A 23,794-nucleotide genomic window follows, 5' to 3' on the forward strand; every position below is an offset into this window, starting at 1 on the left:
AGGGTGGTATGGTCCTGTTTTTTAATAACAGTAAGTTTCTGAAATTATCTCAGAATTTTAAGAGAAACTTATGAAAGCAAATATATACATTTCAGTTGAATCATCATTATGGCTTAAAATGTCACAATTGCTTTTCTCATCACAGAACAATTGCTATTAAAGGCAGCAGAAGGGATTTCTGATTTCTCCCCCAACACTTCAGTAAACACAGTGCACACACATCCAGGGCATGTGGAGGGCTTGGAATGGGGAGCAGTAACAAAACCATCTGGCCGATGGGCAGGAAGGGATGCTGGTGTAGCTCTAAGCTGAGTCCCAGGCTGTATCCCCAGGCAATTCTGATACATGTTGTCAGTGACAGCTGCTGCCCTCAATTCTTTGTTCCTTGGATGATGTGTGTTAATCTGTCCCTACTGATGACCTGTGCATGCTCAGGAAGTTGCCCAGGAATGTGGTTCCAGTCGGTCTACCAAACCATAGCTGTGTCATTACATTTACATTATCCCTACAGAATTCCTTTTTGTAAAACTATCATTTTAAATAATAAATTCTGTTCAATTTATTAAAAATAGTCTTACTCCTTCCCACAACAAACCTGTATAGGAAAGTCAACTGCATGGCAAGGAATGAAAAAATACTTAGGTTAATACTTCTTTAGCAAGCAGTTAGACTCTAGGGGAGAAGGCGCCTACTGTGCACTTGAATCAAAGCCCTGAAAGGGCACTGGACCAGATACAGGCCTTCTCGAGGAGCTGCAGGTCGTTTGGAACTCTTAGTACATGCTAGAGGGAAGCAGGATGGTGCCTCCAGCTCTAGAGAGGTAGGTGATGCAGGAGGGAAAGCTGGATTGGAAAAGGGAGAGTTTTGTACATGGGCTAAGCTTGATGTGCCTTTGAGAGAGCACAGTAGCAGAGTCTAGTCATCATTTGGGTATACAGGACTAGAGCATGAATCTGACGTGGAGCTACAGAATGAAGAGCAATAGCAGCTGTTTAAATATTGAGAAAATGTGTAGAATGAAATTGGACAAGCTGAGCATGGTGGTTTCATGCCTTTAGTCCTAGCTACTTGGGAGGCTGAGGTGGGGGAATTACTTGAGCCCAGCAGTTAAGTCCAGCCTGGGCCAGATGATGAGACTCTGTATCTCATTTTATTTATTTATTTATTTATTTATTTATTTATTTATTTATTTTTATTTATTTATTTATTTTTGAGACGGAGTCTTGCTTTTTGCCCCAGGCTGGAGTGCAGTGGCGTGATCTCGGCTCACTGCAAGGCTTGCCTCCTGGGTTCACGCCATTCTCCTGCCTCAACCTCCCGAGTAACTGGGACTACAGGCGCCCACCACCGTGCCCGGCTAATTTTTTGTATTTTTAGTGGAGACTGGGTTTCACCGTGGTCTCAATCTCCTGACCTTGTGATCCACCCACCTCGGCCTCCCAAAGTGCCTGGATTACAGGCGTGAGTCACCGCGCCCGGCCTATTTATTTATTTATTTATTTATTGAGATGGAGTCTTGCTGTGTCGCCTAGGCTGGAGTGCAGTGGTGCGATCTCGGCTCACTGCAAGCTCCGCCTCCCAGGTTCACGCCATTGTCCTGCCTCAGTCTCCAAAGTAGGTAGGACTACACGCACCTGCCACAACGCCCGCCTAATTTTTTGTGTTTTTAGTAGACACGGGGTTTCACTGTTTTAGCCAGGATGGTCTCGATCTCCTAACTTCGTGATCTACCCGCCTAAGCCTTCCAAAGTGCTGGGATTACAGGTGTGAGCCACCGTGCCCGGCCGAGACCTGGTATCTTAAGAAAACAAAAAGTGAGGCCAGGTACAGTATCTCATGCCTGTAATGCCAGCACTTTGGGAGGCCAAGTTGAGAGGATTGCTCAAGTGTAGGAGTTCAAGAGCAGACTGGGCAATAAAGTGAGGCCCATTTCTACAAAAAAAAATTTAAGAAATTAGCTGGACGTGATGGCACGTGCCTGTGGCACCAGACACATGGCAGGCTGAGACAGGAAGATCACTTGAGCCCAGGAGGTGGAGGCTGCACTCTAGCCTGGGCAACTGAGTGACACCCTGTCTCAAAAACAGATAAAGTGAACAGAAAATAGGTGGGTAAAGACTATTATCATTTGAGGGACAAGCACCCAGAGGAGTGGCTACCAGAGTGGGAAGAGGAAAAGCAGAAGAGGATAAAAGGAGAAAGAGTTCAAGATAGGAGAAGCTGTGGTCACAGTGCTGAATGCTGCCGAGCAGTGACTTGATTCGTGAACTCTCACTGGATGCTGACTCTGTGCCACTCTTCTTAGTGCTTGGGTAGAGGAAAGGACAGGTGGAACACAGTTCTTGCTTTTATGAGCTTATGTTCTAGGAAGATGGAACTTAAGTATTTTCTCAGGTAGTATGAAACAGCAGGAAGAGGAAGCAGGATAAAGGGTTACAGAGTGATTGGGGGCTATTTTAGATAGAATGATAAGGAAGAGCCTCTCTAGAGAGCTGACATTTGAACAGTGACCTGACTGAAGGAACGACGAGTAAGAGTGCTGACATTGCAGGCAGCAGGATGACTGCCAAGACAGACAGAAATGTGTTTCACGTGTGTTTGAGGAACAAATGGCAAGGTGACCAGCATGGTCAGAGTGAAGAATGAGGGAAACAGTGGAGATGAGGCCCCACAGCCAGTACCATAGCTCACAGGGCCTTTTGGTTTATAGGCCGTAGGAAGAAGTTAAGGTTTTAGTCCAGTTTGATGGGAAGCTCATGGTAGATCTTGAGCAGGGGAGTGCCGTACTCTAAATGAAGAGGTTCTACTGGCTGCTTTGGGGACAGTAAGCCATAGTTGGGAGGCAGAGTGGAAGCAGCGAGGAGGGTTAAGAAGCAACTAGGGTAATACAGGTGAGCAGTGACAGACTGTGGGTCACCATCAAACCATGCAGACTACCAGTGAAGGTAGACATAAGAGGCATTGCACACAGATTGGAGTAGGGGAACTGAAATGCAGGTATTTGGCCCCAACACCTAGGCAAATGGCAATGGATGCAGAGCTTTATTTTGTCAGCGTGAAGGCACAAGAAACAAATGCCTGTTGGGAAGAGGAGCCTTGGGAGAGTCATGTTAGCAGGGACAGGCAGTGTAGCTGAAGCAGAGATGGAAGATGAGGAGCTGGTATGAGGGGATGGTGCTGTGAGCACCAGTGAGAGGACACAGTTGGAGAGGAGTGGGGAGTGGGATGGGGACAAAGGAAACACAATTTGGAGGGAATCTCTGGTAGAGAGGAAGAAATTCTTCAGAAAGAGTTGATTGTGGGAATAGTGTGCTGCAAAAGTGAGATGGGATCAACTGCACTGAGGGAAGAGTTGGCATCAGTGGGAATAAAGAATTCTCAAACTCACCCAGAAGGGCACGTGGCATGGATGAGTGTCAGCAGGTCAGCAGCTTAGCAGGAAAGGGGACAGGAAGTAGAGGACTTGCTATGTTGTTTCAGAGGTCTCTGATTCCTACGCAGTTGGACCCTGGGAGGGAGGTTCATTCTTGAAATATTTCAGAGCGCAGAGTTTGGGAGAAAGGGAGCAGAATCTGTAAAATGTCATGTTCAATAGCCATTTGTTTTTGAAACATACTTGAGTTTGGCAGTGTTCGGATCAGTATCAGATCTGGCAGTGTTCTGCATCTGATACCCTTCAGACAAGGAATAAACTTGCTTATTTATATAAAGTTTTGTCTTTCTGTTTTGATGTAAAGAGTTCAAGTAGCTCACAGACATACAGCTCTGCAGAGCACCCTCTGAGGTAATAACACGTCACAGCTCACCTTTAATCTTTAGTCAAGTGTTCACTTTGCCCAATTCTTTGTAGGACAGATGTTTGATAGATGTAAAGCAATTCATGGAATTGTCTCGCCAACTGCCTGGCAGGTTTAGAGGAATCCCAGGGATACAGAGACTGGCAGCTGTTTCCACCTTAAAACCAACAGAATTGTCTAAGCTGCAGATGATGTAAGACAGAATAAATTTTTATGAAGTGAACATGAAGATGTGAAAAATAGGGGCTGTGAGAAAGACCATCCTTTATACACATGTATTTCTTATCAAGTGAGCAACTGAATATGGGGAATGTTATATAACCCCACAGACCTGTGCCTGCCATGTTGCTCTGCACAGCAGCTACTGGGAGGCTGTCTTGACCAGCAGTTTTTTAAGCTAGTGCCACAGAAGGGTGAGTTTTTGTGAAAAGGAGGTTAACATTTGCTCACTATCACATCAGTTTTACATATTCAAGCTTGACGTACTTGTAAAATTCCCATCTACCTACCAGCTCCGTATGAGACATTACATGTGGTAGGCACTTAAGGATTTATTGAATGACTTTAATCCACACTGGGCCTGTATGTGTACTGTCTTTTATGAGTGTGAAGGTGACAACACTTCCTGTCTTCATGATGCCCTTGGCTGAGATGTACGGTCATTCTTGTGACCAAAATTGGGCTGTGAATTTCCATGGGCAGAGTAGGTAGCAGAAGTATCTGACCTACGATTGTGATATGGCCCCTTGTTCGGCCTGATCAAGCAAATCTCTGTAGAATGTAAGCATAAGCACTTACTTTCTGGTCAAAACCAGAAGAAATCTGTCATTCATAAGAGTTCTTATCACAGCACTTAAACTGAGCTAAATCAAAGGCCAGTGCTCTGTTTTGCAGATTTACATAGAAAGACTTGTAAGTTATGCTGATATTGACATTTGTCCAACTAACTGGAAGAGGATTGTCTTGGGAGCCATTCTTCTTGCCTCCAAGGTTTGGAGTGATATGGCTGTGTGGAATGAGGACTACTGCAAGCTCTTTGAGAACATTACAGTTGAAGAAATGTGAGTTTGTACGGTTTTTGTGAACTTTCTAATCATTTTTCAGTACTTTATGTGCTCCCATAAACTTAAACACTTTAAGAAATATTTTTAAAGGTTATATTGTGCAGATAAAGAAAATGGGTGTAAACACCACATACTTTTTCCATCCAGCTTTAGAACAACGGTTCATATTTTTCATTGTTTGCTGGTAGGTCTTGGTAAATTGATGTCTTAATAATCTCATAAGTTGAAAAGTATTTTTCTGGTGAATATTTTTGGCATTATCTTACCAGTGTACTACCAGAATATAATAATACACTAAATATCTTTATGACTTTTTCAAAGCTGTGTGCAAGTTTCAGTCTCTTTGTAATGAGCACAGGTCTAGGACCTCTGGACCGTGAAAAATGTGTAGTTTCACCCTGAGTTACACATTGTGAATTTGCTTTTGCTAGTGTTGCCCCTGCTTTTATCTGAAGTTCTGTTTTATAGAAACCTTGAGATACAGAATAGCCGCAGATCCCTGTGCCCCTGTCCCATCCCCAATAGGAGTGTTGCATGTGTTTAGAAATTGGGCTGATGAGTTCGAAGTTCCAGTGTTCCCCCTCAGGCAGTCTGAGAAACATTGCTGGAGCATTATCCAGTGCTCACCACACTCAAGAGGTTCCCAGGGCACCTCATACAACCACAGCAGCACTTTGGGGGCCCCGTGTTACCTGTGAGAGTGCAAGAAATCTTGCTGAGTCATGGGGCTGCTCACAGATGGCACCAACATGATACTGAAACAGGAGCTTCCTGGGGTCTTTCTTCCAGTCTGGCCTCATGACTGCTGTAAAGGGAAGGGCCTTGGAGCTGGTATGCAGAGAGAGCCAGGGAGGCATTTCCAGCAGAGGCTCTCACAGTGTCCACTAGACAGCGAGAATGGCTTTGTGGGTGACACTTAGGGAAATCTGAAGGAACACCTCTTGATGACATTGAGCAGCATATGAAGATCAAGATCATGACAGACAGTGGTAAGAGGTTTGGGGTTGTTGTTTTTATTTTTTATTTTTATTTCTTTACATTGGCCTGTTACTGCAGTTAAGACTGTCTTTCAGAATGTACGCAGTCCCAGAGGTGGAGCCTGATGACTGAATAGCAGTCTCTGCCAATTGTGCTCCCTGCAGGAATAGCAAATTTATCAACTATCTAAACAAAAGAAAGCACCTGCATAGGAACTGAAAATCAGGTAAGCAATTACAGTACCTGGTTTTAACTTCATATCACTGAAAGAAGCACTGAATAGTGTAGAAAAGACAGTCTTGAATTGCTGATGCCACCCCTTCCCCATGTCCCAGCAGTGGACCTGTGGTGAGGAGAGCACAGCAACTGTGGGACTTTGCATTAAATTCAATGCTGCCTTGTTGTAGCAGAAAGCAAAACAAGACTGCTCTCATCCAGTGCCCACCCACACAGGAAACATTTAGACTAGCCCTAGCCAGAGAGGAATTGTTCATCCCAGTGGGTGGAACTTGAGTTGTGAAAGGTTACTGGCTACTGTGGGATAAAATACTCTGGAGTCCTTAATAAACCTGGAAGTCTGTCTAGGCCACAAGGACTGCTGTGCTGTGCTTGGAGACAGTGTATTTAGGGGAATGTGACCTACAGAGACGGCAGCTGGGGCAGCTAGGGAGTGCTTGCCCACCCTTCCTCCAGTCCTAGACAGTGCAGCTCACAGCTCTGACAGAGACCTCTTTCTTCCACTTGAGGGGAGGAAAGAGGACTTTGTCTTGCAACTTGGATACTAGCTCAGCCACAGCAGGAGAGGTCAGTGTCATGAGACCCCCATTTCAGGTCCCAGCTTCGGGATAACATCTCTAGACAAACCTTGGGCCAGAAGGGAACTTGCTGCCTTAAAGGGACTCAGTAATGGCTGGATTCATCACTTTCTGATGAAAGAGCCCTTGGGCCCTGAAGAATCACCAGTGGTGAACAGGTAGTACATGCCGTGGGCCTCGAGTGAGACTCAGAGATGTGCTGGCTGCAGGTGTGACCTAGCACATTCCCAGCTGTGGTGGCTATGAGGAGAGACTCCCTCTGTTTGAGAAAAGCTGAGGGAAGAGTTAAGAGGATTTTTCTCGAGCTTAGATACCAGCTCAGCTACAGTGGAGAAGAGCACCAAGTGGACTGTTGGAGTCCCCGATTCAGGCCTTCGTTCTTGAATGGCATCTCTGGACCTACCCTGGGCCAGAGGGGAGTCCGCTGCCCTGAAGAGTGAGTTCCAGGCCAGGTAGCATTCACCACAAGCTGACTGAGAGCACTTGGGCATTGAGTGAGCATCAGTGATGACCTGACAGTAATCCCCATGGGACTGTGATGATGGTGTATGTGGAGACACCTGGGCTGTCTGGGCAAAGGGCAGGGAAGAGTGGGAATGGATTTGCCTGCTAGATTCAGTGCCAGCTCAGCCATGGTAGAGCAGAACACCAGGTAGATGTCTAAGGTTTATGACTCCAGCCCTGGCTCCCAGACAGCACCTCTTAACCCATCCAGGGACCTGGGGAACTTACTGCACTTAAAGGAAGGACAGAAGCCTGTCTGGCTTTACTACCTGCTAATTGTAGAGCCCCAGGGACTTGAGTGGCAGCAGGTACTTGTTACAGTGGGCCTTGGCCCACCACAGTGCTGTACCAGCTTCAGATCTAGTGCTGTCCTTGTGGTGGTGGCCACAGGGGTGCTTGTATTGCTCCTCTCTGAGCCCCAGGCAGCCTAGCAGAGAGAGAGAGACTTCATTTGTGGGAAAGTGAGGGAAGAAGTGAGTCCCTGTCTGCTAATCCAGAGAATTCCTTCAGGTCTGGTCTCCGACCACCAATGTGGTACCTCTACAAGTCTGCAAAACACAATGACATTCTTCACAGAAATAAAAATAAAAAATGAATTCTAAAATTTATATGTAACTACAAAAGACTCAGAGTATCCAAAGCTATCCTGAGCAAAAAACAAACGAAATCTGATTTCAAATTATACTCTATAGCTATAGTAATCAGAACAGCATGGCACTGGCATAAAAACAGACACATAAACCAACAGAACAGAATAGAAAACCCAGAAACCAATTTATACATCTGCAGTGAACTCATTGTCAGCAAAGGTGCCAAACACATACAATGGGGAAATGACAGTCTCATCAATAAGTGATTCTGGGAAAACTGGATATTCATATGCAGAGGAATGAAACTAGACCTCTCTTTCTCACCTTATACAAAAGTCAAATCAAAATGGATTAAATATTTAAATCTCAGCTGGGTGCAGTGACTCATGCCTGTAATCCCAGCACTTTGGTAGGCCGAGATAGAAGAATTGCTTGAGCCCAGTAGTTCAATACCAGCCTGGGCGAACAAGTGAGATTCTGTCTCTATTTTTTAAAACATTAAAAATTAAAAAATTTATTTAAATCTAAGACCTGAAATATGAAACAAATAAAACATTGGGAAAACTCTCTGGGATACTGGACTCAGCAAATATTTCTCGAATATTTCATAAGCATAGGCAGCCAAAGCAAAAATGGGCAAATTAGGTCACATCAAGTTAAAAAGCTTCTGCACAGCAAAGGAAAGAATCAACTAAGTGAAGAGACAACTCACAGAATGGGGGAAGATATTTAAAAACTATCTGACAAGGGATTAATTACCAGAATATTTAAGAAGCTCAAAGAACTCCATAGAAAAAAAATCTAATAATCTGTTTTTTAAAATGGGCAAAATATCTGAATAGGCATTTCTCAGAAGAGGACACATTAGCCAGACGTGATGACATGTGCCTGTGGTTTCAGCTGTTTGGGAGGCTTACGTGATCCTTGGAGATTGAGACTGCAGTGAGCTGTGATTGTGCCACTGCACTCCAACCTGAGTGACAAAGTGAGACCCTGTTGCAAAACTAAGGCATATGAATAGCAGATAGGTATATGAAAAGATACTCAACATCAATATCATTAATCTTCAGAGCAATACAAATCAAAATTACAATGAGAGATCATCTCATCCCACTTAAAATGGCTTTTATTATAAAGATAGCCAATAACAAATGCTGGTGAGGATTCAGAGAAAAGGTAACCCTCATACAAGGTTAGTGGGAATGTAATTTAAGTACAACCACTATAGAGAAAAGTTTGGAGGTCCTCAAAACTAAAAATAGAGCTACCATATGATCCAGCAATCCTACTGCTGGGTATATATGCAAAAGAAAGGAAGTCAGAATATCAGAGAGATACCTGCACTCTCATGTATATTGCAGGACTATTCACAACACCCAAGATTTGGAAGCATTCCGAATGTCCATCAACAGATGAGTGGCTAAAGAAAATGTGGTACATATACACAATGGAGTACTATTCAACCATAAAAGAGAATGATATCCTGTTACTTGCAAGAACATGGATGGAAATGTTGAGTGAAATAAGCCAGGCACAGAAAAACAAGCTTCACATGTTCTCACTTATTTGTGGGAGCTAAAAAGACAGTTTGTTTGTTTGTTTGTTTGTTTGTTTGTTTTTTGAGATGGAATCTTGCTCTTTCACCCAGGCTGGAGTGCAGTGGCACTATGTCTGCTCACTGCAACTTCCACCTCCTGAGGTCAAGCGATTCTCCTATCTCCGCCTCCTGAGTAGCTGAGATTACAGATGCGTGCCACCATGCCCGGCTAATTTTTGTATTTTTTGGTAGTGATGGGGTTTCACCATGCTAGCCAGGCTGGTCTCGAACTCTTGACCTCGTGATCCACCTGCCTCAGCCTCCCAAAGTGCTAAGATTACATGCATGAGCCACTGAGTCCGGCCTCAAACAATTTAACTCGTGAAGATATAGAGTAGGAGAATCGTTAGCAGAGGCTGCTAAAAGTAGTATGGGGGATGAGGAGTAAGGGGTAATGGTTAATAGGTACACACATATAGTGAGAAAGAATAAACAAAATCTAGTGTTTGATAGCACAACAGGGTGACAACACTCAAGAATTATTTAATTGTACATTTTACAGTAACTAAAAGTGTAATTGAATTATTTGTAAAATAAAAAAGTATGCTTGAGGCATGATGGATATTTCATTTACCCTGATGTGATTATTACACATTGTAGTCATCAAAATATTTTATATACCACATAAATATATACACCTATAATATACTCCAAAAACATATTTAAAGATTTTCATTCAGAATTACTACACTGTATATTTACAAGTGAATTGAGGATTCTTGTTTCTAAGAAGAGACTCACTAGTGATGGTCAGTTGGTTTTGAAATGGCTACTAAATTACTGCTTTGCTAATAGTAGAAACTGAGTTGTCATGGTGATATCGCTAGTAGCCATTTTAGCAAAGGATGTTAAAAGAAAATGAATTTGAAACAAATAGAAGTACTTTGAAAGCTGCAGAAGCTAAAGTGCTCTTAATCACTGCTGTCATCAGTCTATAAACTGGTTTCTTGAAGGGAGCAAAATTTGTAATTATGAACACTTAGCTCTGTTATAATGGCGGCTAAATTGTTCTCAAAACCAGCAGCTAATCCGGTGGGGCTCTAGTTCTAGTTACAAGGTCAGAGAATATGCAGAGAAATGTGCGGGTTTCCACAGATGTGAGCTCCAGAAGCAGTGGTGGCAGAAGCCGGCTCCAGTTCTACACAATGCTGTTTGTAAATGCAGAAGCACCCGGATGTATGCTCTGAACAGGAGCCATGTTCACGATTTTTAGAAATTGTAAAACATTGCAACAAAGTGTGTAATGTACATTTATCTTGTCCCTCTGCTGTTGATTGTAATGATCTCTTTTAGACTGTAAATTGAACCATTTAAGAATTAGTGTTTATCAGATTTTTCTTAAAACTTTTCAACATCTGTTTGTCTTGTTAGTATATATTTTCCTTCAGAAGCATCACTAATTATCAGGGAAATGCAAATGAAAACCACAGTGTGATACCACCTTACTCCTGCAAGAATGGCTATAATTTAAAAATTGAAAAATCATACATGTTGGTATGGATTAGGTGAGAAGGGAACACTTATACTGCTGATAGGAATGTAAACTAGTACAACCACTATGGAAAACAGTACTGCCATTCAATCCAGCAATCTCACACTGGGTATCTACCCAAAACAAAAGAAGTCGTATGAAAAAGACACATGCACATGCATGTTGATAGCAGCACAATTTGCAATTGCAAAAATATGGAATGTCCATCAATGAATGCGTAGATAAAGAAAGCTTGGAATATATACACCATGGAATACTACTGATCCATAACACAGAATGAAATAATGGCCTTTGCAGTAACTTGGATGAAGCTCTATGCCGTTATTCTAAGTGAAGTAACTCACGAATGGAAAACCAAGTATCATACATTCTCACTTATAGGTGGGAGCTAAGCTATGAGGATTTTGTATGTATTTATACACACACACACACACACACACATGTACATACATACAAGTTAAACTGAGCAACTCCTATTCAGAAAATTTGCTGTGCCTGTAAAGGGTATGCTATTCAGCCATTTAAAAAACAACAAAAAACTAAGAAGATACATATCCTTTAGGCATAATGGTTTTCTTCAATAACTAAGTCTCTATTAATAACATGTTAATTATATAAAATACTGTATTTTATACATTTAAAATATGTTTATGGAAAAACATAAGAGATTATAAAGTGCATATATTCCTATAGTAAATTAAGTCCTGATTAGCTGATTATTAAAGCATTATCTGATTTGCATTCCTATAGTCTTATGGTTATATGAATAGGAAATTAATGTTGAAAGTTTCAGTTAGGTTTTCAGTTAAACAAATGAGAAAACCACATATCTGCTTATATCTTGACTGCTTTCCATACCGGAGAACATCAAGCATTTGTTGACTTAGCCAATGGATAAAACTTTAAAACCAAGAAACCAAATATGTTGCTGAGGTATTGTTTTTATACAGTTAAATCTTTACAGGGATTACTATGAAAGTGGTAAGATTACTCTAGTTTTATATTTATTTAAACATTTGACAAAGTGCTGGATACACTGGCTCGTGTGTGTAATACCAGCACTTTGGGAGGCCAAGGTGGGAGTATCACTTAATCACAGGAGTTTAACACCAGCCTGGGCAACAAGTGAGACCCTGACTCTACAAAAAGAATTTTAAAAAATAGCCCAGCTAAGTGGCATGAACCTGTAGTCCCAGCTACTTGAAAGGCTAGGATCATGCCACTGGACTTTAGCCTAAGCAACAGAGCAAGACCCTGTCTCAAGACAAACAAACAAACAAAAATCTTTGGCCAGGACAGCTGATGAATAATCATGTGGCAGAGGGCTGCTCCCAGCCTGTTCCCCTCTCACCACATTCAACTCATCCCCACATTCTGTTCTGGCCAGGGGTGACAGATGCGGAGCACCTTGGGGTTTCGTTTCCAGCTTAGGAGAAACACTGTGAAAGGCCAGCATCCTACCAAAAGGCATGTCATAAAATGGGTTTAGTCTAGCCAAGGTGTTTCTCTTTGATTTTTCTTTTTTTTTTTTTTTAATTTATTTATTATTATTATACTTTAAGTTGTAGGGTACATGTGCATAACGTGCAGGTTTGTTACATATGTATACTTGTGCCATGTTGGTGTGCTGCACCCATCAACTCATCATTTACATCAGGTATAACTCCCAATGCAATCCCTCCCCCTTTCCCCCTCCCCATGATAGGCCCCGGTGTGTGATGTTCCCCTTCCTGAGTCCAAGTGATCTCATTGTTCAGTTCCCACCTATGAGTGAGAACATGCGGTGTTTGGTTTTCTGTTCTTGTGATAGTTTGCTAAGAATGATGGTTTCCAGCTGCATCCATGTCCCTACGAAGGACACAAACTCATCCTTTTTTATGGCTGCATAGTATTCCACGGTGTATATGTGCCACATTTTCTTAATCCAGTCTGTCACTGATGGACATTTGGGTTGATTCCAAGTCTTTGCTATTGTGAATAGTGCCGCAATAAACATACGTGTGCTTGTGTCTTTATAGTAGCATGATTTATAATCCTTTGGGTATATCCCCAGTAATGGGATGGCTGGGTCATATGGTACATCTAGTTCTAGATCCTTGAGGAATCGTCATACTGTTTTCCATAATGGTTGAACTAGTTTACAATCCCACCAACAGTGTAAAAGTGTTCCTATTTCTCCACATCCTCTCCAGCACCTGTTGTTTCCTGACTTTTTAATGATCGCCATTCTAACTGGTGTGAGATGGTATCTCATTGTGGTTTTGATTTGCATTTCTCTGATGGCCAGTGATGATGAGCATTTTTTCATGTGTCTGTTGGCTGTATGAATGTCTTCTTTTGAGAAATGCATGGGCAAAGACTTCATGTCTAAAACACCAAAAGCAACGGCAGCAAAAGCCAAAATTGACAAATGGGATCTATTTAAACTAAAGAGCTTCTGCACAGCAAAAGAAACTACCATCAGAGTGAACAAACAACCTACAGAATGGGAAAAAATTTTTGCAATCTACTCACCTGACAAAGGGCTAATATCCAGAACCTACAAAGAACTCAAACAAATTTACAAGAAAAAAACAAACAACCCCATCAAAAAGTGGGCAAAGGATATGAACACAATATTATTTCAAACAGAACGGCAAGCCTCTGCTGATGGGACTTCCTCCATATACGATATGTGTCACACTAGAATGTGAAATTACCCCTTCCTGTAACGGGTATCCACTCAATATGCAGATGAGTTACATCATTACAAATATATTTTAGAAAGGTGACCCTTCCAGCGGTGTAAAGACGAACATGGGGAGATGGGGCAAAAGTAGAAAGGAGTACTTCAAAATTATAGGTAGAGAGTTAATTATGGTAATAAGATATGGAAAATTATAAGAAGGTAGATAATGCAAAATTTGGTGTGTGACTGGATTGGTGACCTGGAGGAGGGTTGAAGTGCAGGATGTGGGGGACAGTTGAAGTGCCAGTTGAAGTGCTGGGGCATTTCATGGCTACTTCCTAGGTGTTATTTACTAGGATGGGGAAACCAGATGACAGAGTAGATTACAACGGGTCAGAAAAAAGTCAGGAAAAAAATAAAAATGATGTTTTCAGTTTGAGACCTATAAGATTTTAGGCATCCAAGGGGCTTGGAAGAAATATCTGGATAAATACATTTGGAGTATGAGTAGATTACCTACATGAGGAAAATTACATAGTGATGAGAAAATAAATATTTGTAAGATAGACTAAATGGTTAGAATTAACACAGATCTATGCAGACTGCTGAAATTTTGAAAATGAAATCAAAGGGAGAGAGAAAAACATGGGTTTAAATCTCTCAGTTATATATTTTCAAATTTATTTCAAGAATATAATTTTATTTATATAGGTAAATATTTCTGAAATATTATTGCAATATGCATCTTTGAATTGAATGAAAACATTTAATTTTAAAACAAGATTCTACAAAACGACCTTTATAAAAACCTTGCAATTTTTTTTTATTTTTTATTTTTTATTTATTTTTATTTATTAATTATTATTATTATACTTTAAGTTCTAGGGTACATGTGCATAACTTGCAGGTTTGTTACATATGTATACTTGTGCCATGTTGGTGTGCTGCACCCATCAACTCGTCAGCACCCATCAACTCGTCATTTACATTAGGTATAACTCCCAATGCAATCCCTCCCCCCTCTCCCCTCCCCATGATAGGCCCCGGTGTGGGATGTTCCCCTTCCCGAGTCCAAGAGATCTCATTGTTCAGTTCCCACCTATGAGTGAGAATATGCGGTGTTTGGTTTTCTGTTCTTGTGATAGTTTGCTAAGAATGATGGCTTCCAGCTGCATCCATGCCCCTACAAAGGACACAAACTCATCCTTTTTTATGGCTGCATAGTATTCCATGGTGTATATGTGCCACATTTTCTTAATCCAATCTGTCACTGATGGACATTTGGGTTGATTCCAAGTCTTTGCTATTGTGAATAGTGCCGCAATAAACATACGTGTGCATGTGTCTTTATAGCAGCATAATTTATAATCCTTTGGGTATATACCCAGTAATGGGATGGCTGGGTCATATGGTACATCTAGTTCTAGATCCTTGAGGAATCGCCATACTGTTTTCCATAATGGTTGAACTAGTTTACAATCCCACCAACAGTGTAAAAGTGTTCCTATTTCTCCACATCCTCTCCAGCACCTGTTGTTTCCTGACTTTTTAATGATTGCCATTCTAACTGGTGTGAGATGGTATCTCATTGTGGTTTTGATTTGCATTTCTCTGATGGCCAGTGATGATGAGCATTTTTTCATGTGTCTGTTGGCTGTATGAATGTCTTCTTTTGAGAAATGTCTGTTCATATCGTTTGCCCACTTTTTGATGGGGTTGTTTGTTTTTTTCCTTGTAAATTTGTTTGAGTTCTTTGTAGGTTCTGGATATTAGCCCCTTGTCAGATGAGTAGATTGCAAAAATTTTCTCCCATTCTGTAGGTTGCCTGTTCACTCTGATGGTAGTTTCTTTTGCTGTGCAGAAGCTCTTTAGTTTAATGAGATCCCATTTGTCAATTTTGGCTTTTGCTGCCATTGCTTTTGGTGTTTTAGACATGAAGTCTTTGCCCATGCCTATGTCCTGAATGGTACTACCTAGGTTTTCCTCTAGGATTTTTATGGTATTAGGTCTAACATTTAAGTCTCTAATCCATCTTGAATTAATTTTCATATAAGGAGTAAGGAAAGGATCCAGTTTCAGCTTTCTACTTATGGCTAGCCAATTTTCCCAGCACCATTTATTAAATAGGGAATCCTTTCCCCATTTCTTGTTTCTCTCAGGTTTGTCAAAGATCAGATGGCTGTAGATGTGTGGTATTATTTCTGCGGACTCTGCTCTGTTCCATTGGTCTATATCTCTGTTTTGGTACCAGTACCATGCTGTTTTGGTTACTGTAGCCTTGTAGTATAGTTTGAAGTCAGGTAGCGTGATGCCTCCAGCTTTGTTCTTTTGACTTAGGATTGTCTTGGAGATGCAGGCTCTTTTTTGGTTCCATATGAACTTTAAAGCAGTTTTTTCCAATTCTGTGAAGAAACTCATTGGTAGCTTGATGGAGATGGCATTGAATCTATAAATTACCTTGGGCAGTATGGCCATTTTCACAAAATTGATTCTTCCTATCCATGAGCATGGTATGTTCTTCCATTTGTTTGTGTCCTCTTTTATTTCACTGAGCAGTGGTCTGTAGTTCTCCTTGAAGAGGTCCTTTACATCCCTTGTTAGTTGGATTCCTAGGTATTTGATTCTCTTTGAAGCAATTGTGAATGGAAGTTCATTCCTGATTTGGCTCTCTGTTTGTCTGTTACTGGTGTATAAGAATGCTTGTGATTTTTGCACATTAATTTTGTATCCTGAGACTTTGCTGAAGTTGCTTATCAGCTTAAGGAGATTTGGGGCTGAGACAATGGGGTTTTCTAAATATACAATCATGTCATCTGCAAACAGGGACAATTTGACTTCTTCTTTTCCTAACTGAATACCCTTGATTTCTTTCTCTTGCCTAATTGCCCTAGCCAGAATTTCCAACACTATGTTGAATAGGAGTGGTGAGAGAGGGCATCCCTGTCTTGTGCCAGTTTTCAAAGGGAATTTTTGCAGTTTTTGCCCATTCAGTATGATATTGGCTGTGGGTTTGTCATAAATAGCTCTTATTATTTTGAGGTATGTTCCATCAATACCGAATTTATTGAGCGTTTTTAGCATGAAGGGCTGTTGAATTTTGTCAAAAGCCTTTTCTGCATCTATTGAGATAATCATGTGGTTCTTGTCTTTGGTTCTGTTTATATGCTGGATTATGTTTATTGATTTGCGAATGTTGAACCAGCCTTGCATCCCAGGGATGAAGCCCACTTGATCATGGTGGATAAGCTTTTTGATGTGTTGCAGAATCCGGTTTGCCAGTATTTTATTGAGGATTTTTGCATTGATGTTCATCAGGGATATTGGTCTAAAATTCTCTTTTTTTGGTGTGTCTCTGCCAGGCTTTGGTATCAGGATGATGTTGGCCTCATAAAATGAGTTAGGGAGGATTCCCTCTTTTTCTTTTTTTTTTTTTTTTTTTTTTAATTTATTTATTATTATTATACTTTAAGTTGTAGGGTACATGTGCATAACGTGCAGGTTTGTTACATATGTATACTTGTGCCATGTTGGTGTGCTGCACCCATCAACTCGTCATTTACATCAGGTATAACTCCCAATGCAATCCCTCCCCCCACCCCCTCCCCATGATAGGCCCCGGTGTGTGATGTTCCCCTTCCTGAGTCCAAGTGATCTCATTGTTCAGTTCCCACCTATGAGTGAGAACATGCGGTGTTTGGTTTTCTGTTCTTGTGATAGTTTGCTGAGAATGATGGTTTCAACACCATGGAATACTATGCAGCCATATAAAAGGATGAGTTTGTGTCCTTTGTAGGGACATGGATTCCCTCTTTTTCTATTGATTGGAATAGTTTCAGAAGGAATGGTACCAACTCCTCCTTGTACCTCTGGTAGAATTCAGCTGTGAATCCATCTGGTCCTGGACTTTTTTTGGTTGGTAGGCTATTAATTATTGCCTCAATTTCAGAGCCTGCTATTGGTCTATTCAGGGATTCAACTTCTTCCTGGTTTAGTCTTGGACGAGTGTAAGTGTCCAGGAAATTATCCATTTCTTCTAGATTTTCCAGTTTATTTGCGTAGAGGTGTTTATAGTATTCTTTGATGGTAGTTTGTATTTCTGTGGGGTCGGTGGTGATATCCCCTTTATCATTTTTAATTGCGTCGATTTGATTCTTCTCTCTTTTCTTCTTTATTAGTCTTGCTAGTGGTCTGTCAATTTTGTTGATCTTTTCAAAAAACCAACTCCTAGATTCATTGATTTTTTTGGAGGGTTTTTTGTGTCTCTATCTCCTTCAGTTCTGCTCTGATCTTAGTTATTTCTTGCCTTCTGCTAGCTTTAGAATGAGTTTGCTCTTGCTTCTCTAGTTCTTTTAATCGCGATGTTAGAGTGTCAATTTTAGATCTTTCCTGCTTTCTCTTGTGGGCATTTAGTGCTATAAATTTCCCTCTACACACTGCTTTAAATGTGTCCCAGAGATTCTGGTATTTTGTATCTTTGTTCTCATTGGTTTCAAAGAACATCTTTATTTCTGCCTTCATTTTGTTATGTACCCAGTAGTCATTCAGGAGCAGGTTGTTCAGTTTCCATGTAGTTGAGCGGTTTTGATTGAGTTTCTTAGTCCTGAGTTCTAGTTTGATTGCACTGTGGTCCGAGAGACAGTTTGTTATAATTTCTGTTCTTGTACATTTGCTGAGGAGTGCTTTACTTCCAATTATGTGGTCAATTTTGGAATAAGTACGATGTGGTGCTGAGAAGAATGTATATTCTCTTGATTTGGGGTGGAGAGTTCTATAGATGTCTATTAGGTCTGCTTGCTGCAGAGATGAGTTCATTTCCTGGATATCCTTGTTAACTTTCTGTCTCGTTGATCTGTCTAATGTTGACAGTGGAGTGTTGAAGTCTCCCATTATTATTGTATGGGAGTCTAAGTCTCTTTGTAAGTTTCTAAGGACTTGCTTTATGAATCTGGGTGCTCCTGTATTGGGTGCATATATATTTAGGATAGTTAGCTCTTCCTGTTGAATTGATCCCTTTACCATTATGTAATGGCCTTCTTTGCCTCTTTTGATCTTTGATGGTTTAAAGTCTGTTTTATCAGAGACTAGTATTGCAACCCCTGCTTTTTTTTGTTCTCCATTTGCTTGGTAAATCTTCCTCCATCCCTTTATTTTGAGCCTATGTATGTCTCTGCGTGTGAGATGGGTCTCCTGAATACAGCAGACTGATGGGTCTTGACTCTTTATCCAGTTTGCCAGTCTGTGTCTTTTAATTGGAGCATTTAGTCCATTTACATTTAAGGTTAATATTGTTATATGTGAACTTGATCCTGCCATTATGATATTAACTGGTTATTTTGCTCATTAGTTGATGCAGTTTCTTCCTAGCCTCGATGGTCTTTACATTTTGGCTTGTTTTTGCAGTGGCTGGTACTGGTTGTTCCTTTCCATGTTTAGTGCTTCCTTCAGGGTCTCTTGTAAGGCAGGCCTAGTGTTGACAAAATCTCTAAGCATTTGCTTATCTGTAAAGGATTTTATTTCTCCTTCACTTATGAAACTTAGTTTGGCTGGATATGAAATTCTGGGTTGAAAATTCTTTTCTTTAAGAATGTTGAATATTGGCCCCCACTCTCTTCTGGCTTGTAGAGTTTCTGCCGAGAGATCTGCTGTTAGTCTGATGGGCTTCCCTTTGTGGGTAACCTGACCTTTCTCTCTGGCTGCCCTTAAGATTTTTTCCTTCATTTCAAGTTTGGTGAATCTGGCAATTATGTGTCTTGGAGTTGCTCTTCTCGAGGAGTATCTTTGTGGCATTCTCTGTATTTCCTGTATTTGAATGTTGGCCTGCCCTACTAGGTTGGGGAAGTTCTCCTGGATGATACCCTGAAGAGTGTTTTCCAACTTGGTTCCATTTTCCCCCTCACTTTCAGGCACCCCAATCAGACGTAGATTTGGGCTTTTTACATAATCCCATACTTCTTGCAGGCTTTGTTCATTTCTTTTTCTTCTTTTTTCTTTTGGTTTCTCTTCTCGCTTCATTTCATTCATTTGATCCTCAATCGCTGATACTCTTTCTTCCAGTTGATCGAGTCGTTTACTGAAGCTTGTGCATTTGTCACGTATTTCTCGTGTCACGGTTTTCATCTCTTTCATTTCGTTTATGACCTTCTCTGCATTAATTACTCTAGCCATCAATTCTTCCACTTTTTTTTCAAGATTTTTAGTTTCTTTGCGCTGGGTACGTAATTCCTCCTTTAGCTCTGAGAAATTTGATGGACTGAAGCCTTCTTCTCTCGTCTCATCAAAGTCATTCTCTGTCCAGCTTTGATCCGTTGCTGGCGATGAGCTGCGCTCCTTTGCCGGGGGAGATGCGCTCTTATTTTTTGAATTTCCAGCTTTTCTGCCCTGCTTTTTCCCCATCTTTGTGGTTTTATCTGCCTCTGGTCTTTGATGATGGTGATGTACTGATGGGGTTTTGGTGTAGGTGTCCTTCCTGCTTGATAGTTTTCCTTCTAACAGTCCGGACCCTCAGCTGTAGGTCTGTTGGAGATTGCTTGAGGTCCACTCCAGACCCTGTTTGCCTGGGTATCAGCAGCAGAGGCTGCAGAAGATAGAATATTTCTGAACAGCGAGTGTACCTGTCTGATTCTTGCTTTGGAAGCTTCCTCTCAGGGGTGTACTCCACCCTGTGAGGTGTGGGGTGTCAGACTGCCCCTAGTGGGGGATGTCTCCCAGTTAGGCTACTCAGGGGTCAGGGACCCACTTGAGCAGGCAGTCTGTCCCTTCTCAGATCTCAACCTCCGTGTTGGGAGATCCACTGCTCTCTTCAAAGCTGTCAGACAGAGTTGTTTGTGTCTGCAGAGGTTTCTGCTGCTTTTGTTATTGTTTACTGTGCCCTGTCCCCAGAGGTGGTCTACAGAGACAGGCAGGTTTCCTTGAGCTGCTGTGAGCTCCACCCAGTTGGAGCTTCCCAGCAGCTTTGTTTACCTACTTAAGCCTCAGCAATGGTGGGCGCCCCTCCCCCAGCCTCGCTGCTGCCTTGCGGGTAGATCACAGACTGCTGTGCTAGCAATGAGGGAGGCTCCGTGGGTGTGGGACCCTCCCGGCCAGGTGTGTGATATGATCTCCTGGTGTGCCTGTTTGCTTAAAGCGCAGTATTGGGGTGGGAGTTACCCGATTTTCCAGGTGTTGTGTGTCTCAGTTCCCCTGGCTAGGAAAAGGGATTCCCTTCCCCCTTGCGCTTCCCAGGTGAGGCGAAGCCTCGCCCTGCTTCAGCTGTCGCTGGTCGGGCTGCAGCAGCTGACCAGCACCGATCATCCGGCGCTCCCCAGTGAGATGAACCCAGTACCTCAGTTGAAAATGCAGAAATCACCGGTCTTCTGTGTGGCTCGCGCTGGGAGTTGGAGACTGGAGCTGTTCCTATTCGGCCATCTTGCTCCGCCCCTCTCTTTGATTTTTCTACAGTCTGAAGTGTAAAGAGTATTCCTGTCCCATAATAGTGACAGCTAATAAATGGCATCCATCATTTCTGTCATCTGATCACTATTGCGGTGCCTTGGGAGTGAGCATGGAGTCTGAGTTGTGCAATGGAACCCTCAAAAATGGGCCCTGAGTCAGCTGCACAAGTGCAGAGAAGGCTGTCCCCTTTCTCCTCATCCCAAACTTGGGGTGCTGGATGCAGAATGGACTGCAAGCAGCTGTGCCCTGTTTGGACATTAGTGTAGGAATCCACCTGCATAGCCTGGATTTGTTTCAAAAAAAGAATTTGGAGCTGTTCTAGTAGCTCAGTGTGATATTTTTAAATAAACAGAGAAAAATTTTATTAACTGACTTAACAAAAAAACACTGCCTATTAAATTCATTTAATATTGTTTAAGGAGTATCTACAAAATTCTGATCTCAGTGTTTTCTTGCAAAAGGAGTGGAAGTAAGGACAGAGACCCTTTCAAATGAAGAATCACTGAGAAACAATGTTTATAAGTAGTATAGCATTTACTTATGCACATTTTTTAAGATTATGCCATAATCAATTTGCATCAGGCTCTCCAATTTAGGAACACTGAGAGGATTTCCCTGTAGGGGAAGTTTTCACATAAATGTTGAAAAAATTGTTAAAACTGAAAACTTTTCTGTATTTGGTAATCTACTAGGGTTCCAATCCAGTGTGCTGTCTTAAATTTCTAAGGTCTATCTACAGTGTGTGTTATCATAGGTCTTGGAGCAAATATCACGTAAATGAAGGCATTTCCACATTCTATACATTCATAGGTTTTATTTCAGAAATGAGTTCTTATCTTCATGTGAAACTGGAACAATTGAAGACCTTATCATGGATGTTTGTATTTGTAAGGGTTTTCTCCATTGAATCCTTTCATGTTTCCAAAGAAATGAAAAAGCTGAATTTATCATGTTTCTTAAGATTATGTCATTTTTCTCCATATTAAATTCAAATATGTCTTTGAAAGCACAAGGGAAAATCAAGTTATTAACCCAGTTTTTACATTCATGTTGTTTTTGTTTTTCTAAGTTTTCAAAGAAAACTGGGAAAGTTGCATGCTTTCTTGTAGATCTCAGGGTTCCGTACAGTGTGAGTTCTTTCATGTGATCTAATAAATTAGAGTCCATGGTGGCTTTACCACATTTCTTACATGAGAATAATATTTTTGAACTAACATTGTCCTGTGTTGGTTTTGTTGTGTTTCTCCTTCCCCAGGAATGAGTTGGAAAGGCAATTCTTGAAGCTAATTAATTATAATATTGGCGTTACTGGCAGCGTTTATAGCAGATTCTACTTTGATCTTCGCAGCTTGGCACATGACAATGGCCTGTATTCGCCAGTTTATCTTCTTGACAGAGAAAGAGCATGGAAGCTGGAGGTAAGGCTACGAAGTTACTAAGTGGGTTTTCATTCAAACACCAATGCCAGCGTCTGTGACTAGGTCATATTAAGTAGTGATTAGAAAAATGGAAAGCATCAAAATTAACTAACATACTGAAGAGCTCATTACCTTTTTGGCATTCTATTTCCTGTATCTTTTACAGTTTTTACAAGGATCCACATTATTTGAAAATTATAGATATATCTTCTCTTTTGTGACCATAATTCAGAATATTTTAATCAAATTTAATTTATTTGTAATCTTTCCCATTTGAACCTTTATCCTTTCAAATCATATGTAAATGATTTCTTGTTATTGTATTCTGAGCAATGTCTACATATATAATGCACTTACTACTCTTGACTTTTTTTATTATTCAGTTTGCAAATTTATGTCATTTACTACTGTATATACCACAGTGCAGTCAGTCCCATGGGTTTGTTAGACAAAGCATCAGTGCCTAAGCCAAGAGACCTGCACTTAGACTGTATAAGGTGTATGTTTCTCAAGTACTGGATGCAGGAAGTACATGGGATTTTATTGGAAATAATAACTTTTATGGGGCAAAGTAATATTTATGGTTTGTGACTTTTGGTAAGTACACAGCAAAGTTACAGCTGACAAGGATGAACATTTAAAATAGTCATGTTCTGTGGTACCTTGGAAGTATTTTAAAATCATACGTTTTCTATTATAATTAATGTACAAGTGAAGTAGTGCCTTTTGATGCTTTAGTCATTAGACTTCTTTGATGTTTTGATACAATCCAGCACCTGCTTGCATCGTTAAAATTTGCTTTGAGTATATAACAACTACGATAGATTGTGTAGAGTTTGAATAGACTAATAAACTAACTTTTTGCAAAAGTGTACATTCATTATCTTTAAGGAACAAGTACACAGGTAACAGATGATACTGCTCTTAGAAGGCTGTCACAATACTGTGACATCTTTGGGAGCCCAATTTTTAAGTAACTTAATAAAACAAATTCCCATTTGCTCCAGCAATCTCATTCTAGCCCTGAGATTACCTTAGTGAGGTGACAGAACTTGGCAGTGTAAACCTCAGCCAAAGTAACTATAACTGGGACGGGCGCGGTGGCTCATGCCTGTAATTCCAGCACTTTGGGAGGCCAAGGTGGGTGGATCATGAGATCAGAAGTTCAAGACCAACCTGGCCAAAATGATGAACCCCTGTTGCTACTAAAAATATGAAAATTAGCTGGGCGTGGTGGCAGGTGCCTGTAATCCCAGCTACTCGGGGGACTGAGGCAGAGAATTGCTTGAACCCGGGAGGCGGAGGTTGCAGTGGGCCGAGATTGTGCCATTGTACTCCAGCCTGGGCGACAGAGCAAGACTCCTCAAAAAAAAAAAAAGAAAAAGAAAAAAAAAAGTAGCTGTAACTGAACTATCTAAAGGAGTTGCATGTGTGGCTTAT

At 41.2% G+C, this 23,794-nt stretch overlaps 1 protein-coding gene across 1 annotated transcript in view; it reads left to right on the forward strand.

The window, feature by feature from the left end:
• The window catches only part of LOC700258 (cyclin-Y-like protein 2), a 65,848-nt gene that overhangs the window by 39,963 nt on the left and 2,091 nt on the right, over nucleotides 1-23,794 (forward strand). Inside the window, exons 8-9 of the mRNA XM_001095265.5 lie at nucleotides 4,692-4,858; nucleotides 22,192-22,354. Coding sequence (XP_001095265.1) covers nucleotides 4,692-4,858; nucleotides 22,192-22,354 — 330 coding nt within the window. The remainder of the gene's footprint in view (nucleotides 1-4,691; nucleotides 4,859-22,191; nucleotides 22,355-23,794) is intronic.

The sequence above is a fragment of the Macaca mulatta genome, chromosome 9, assembly GCF_049350105.2.
Source record: "Macaca mulatta isolate MMU2019108-1 chromosome 9, T2T-MMU8v2.0, whole genome shotgun sequence".
NCBI classification, from domain to species: Eukaryota; Metazoa; Chordata; class Mammalia; order Primates; family Cercopithecidae; genus Macaca; species Macaca mulatta.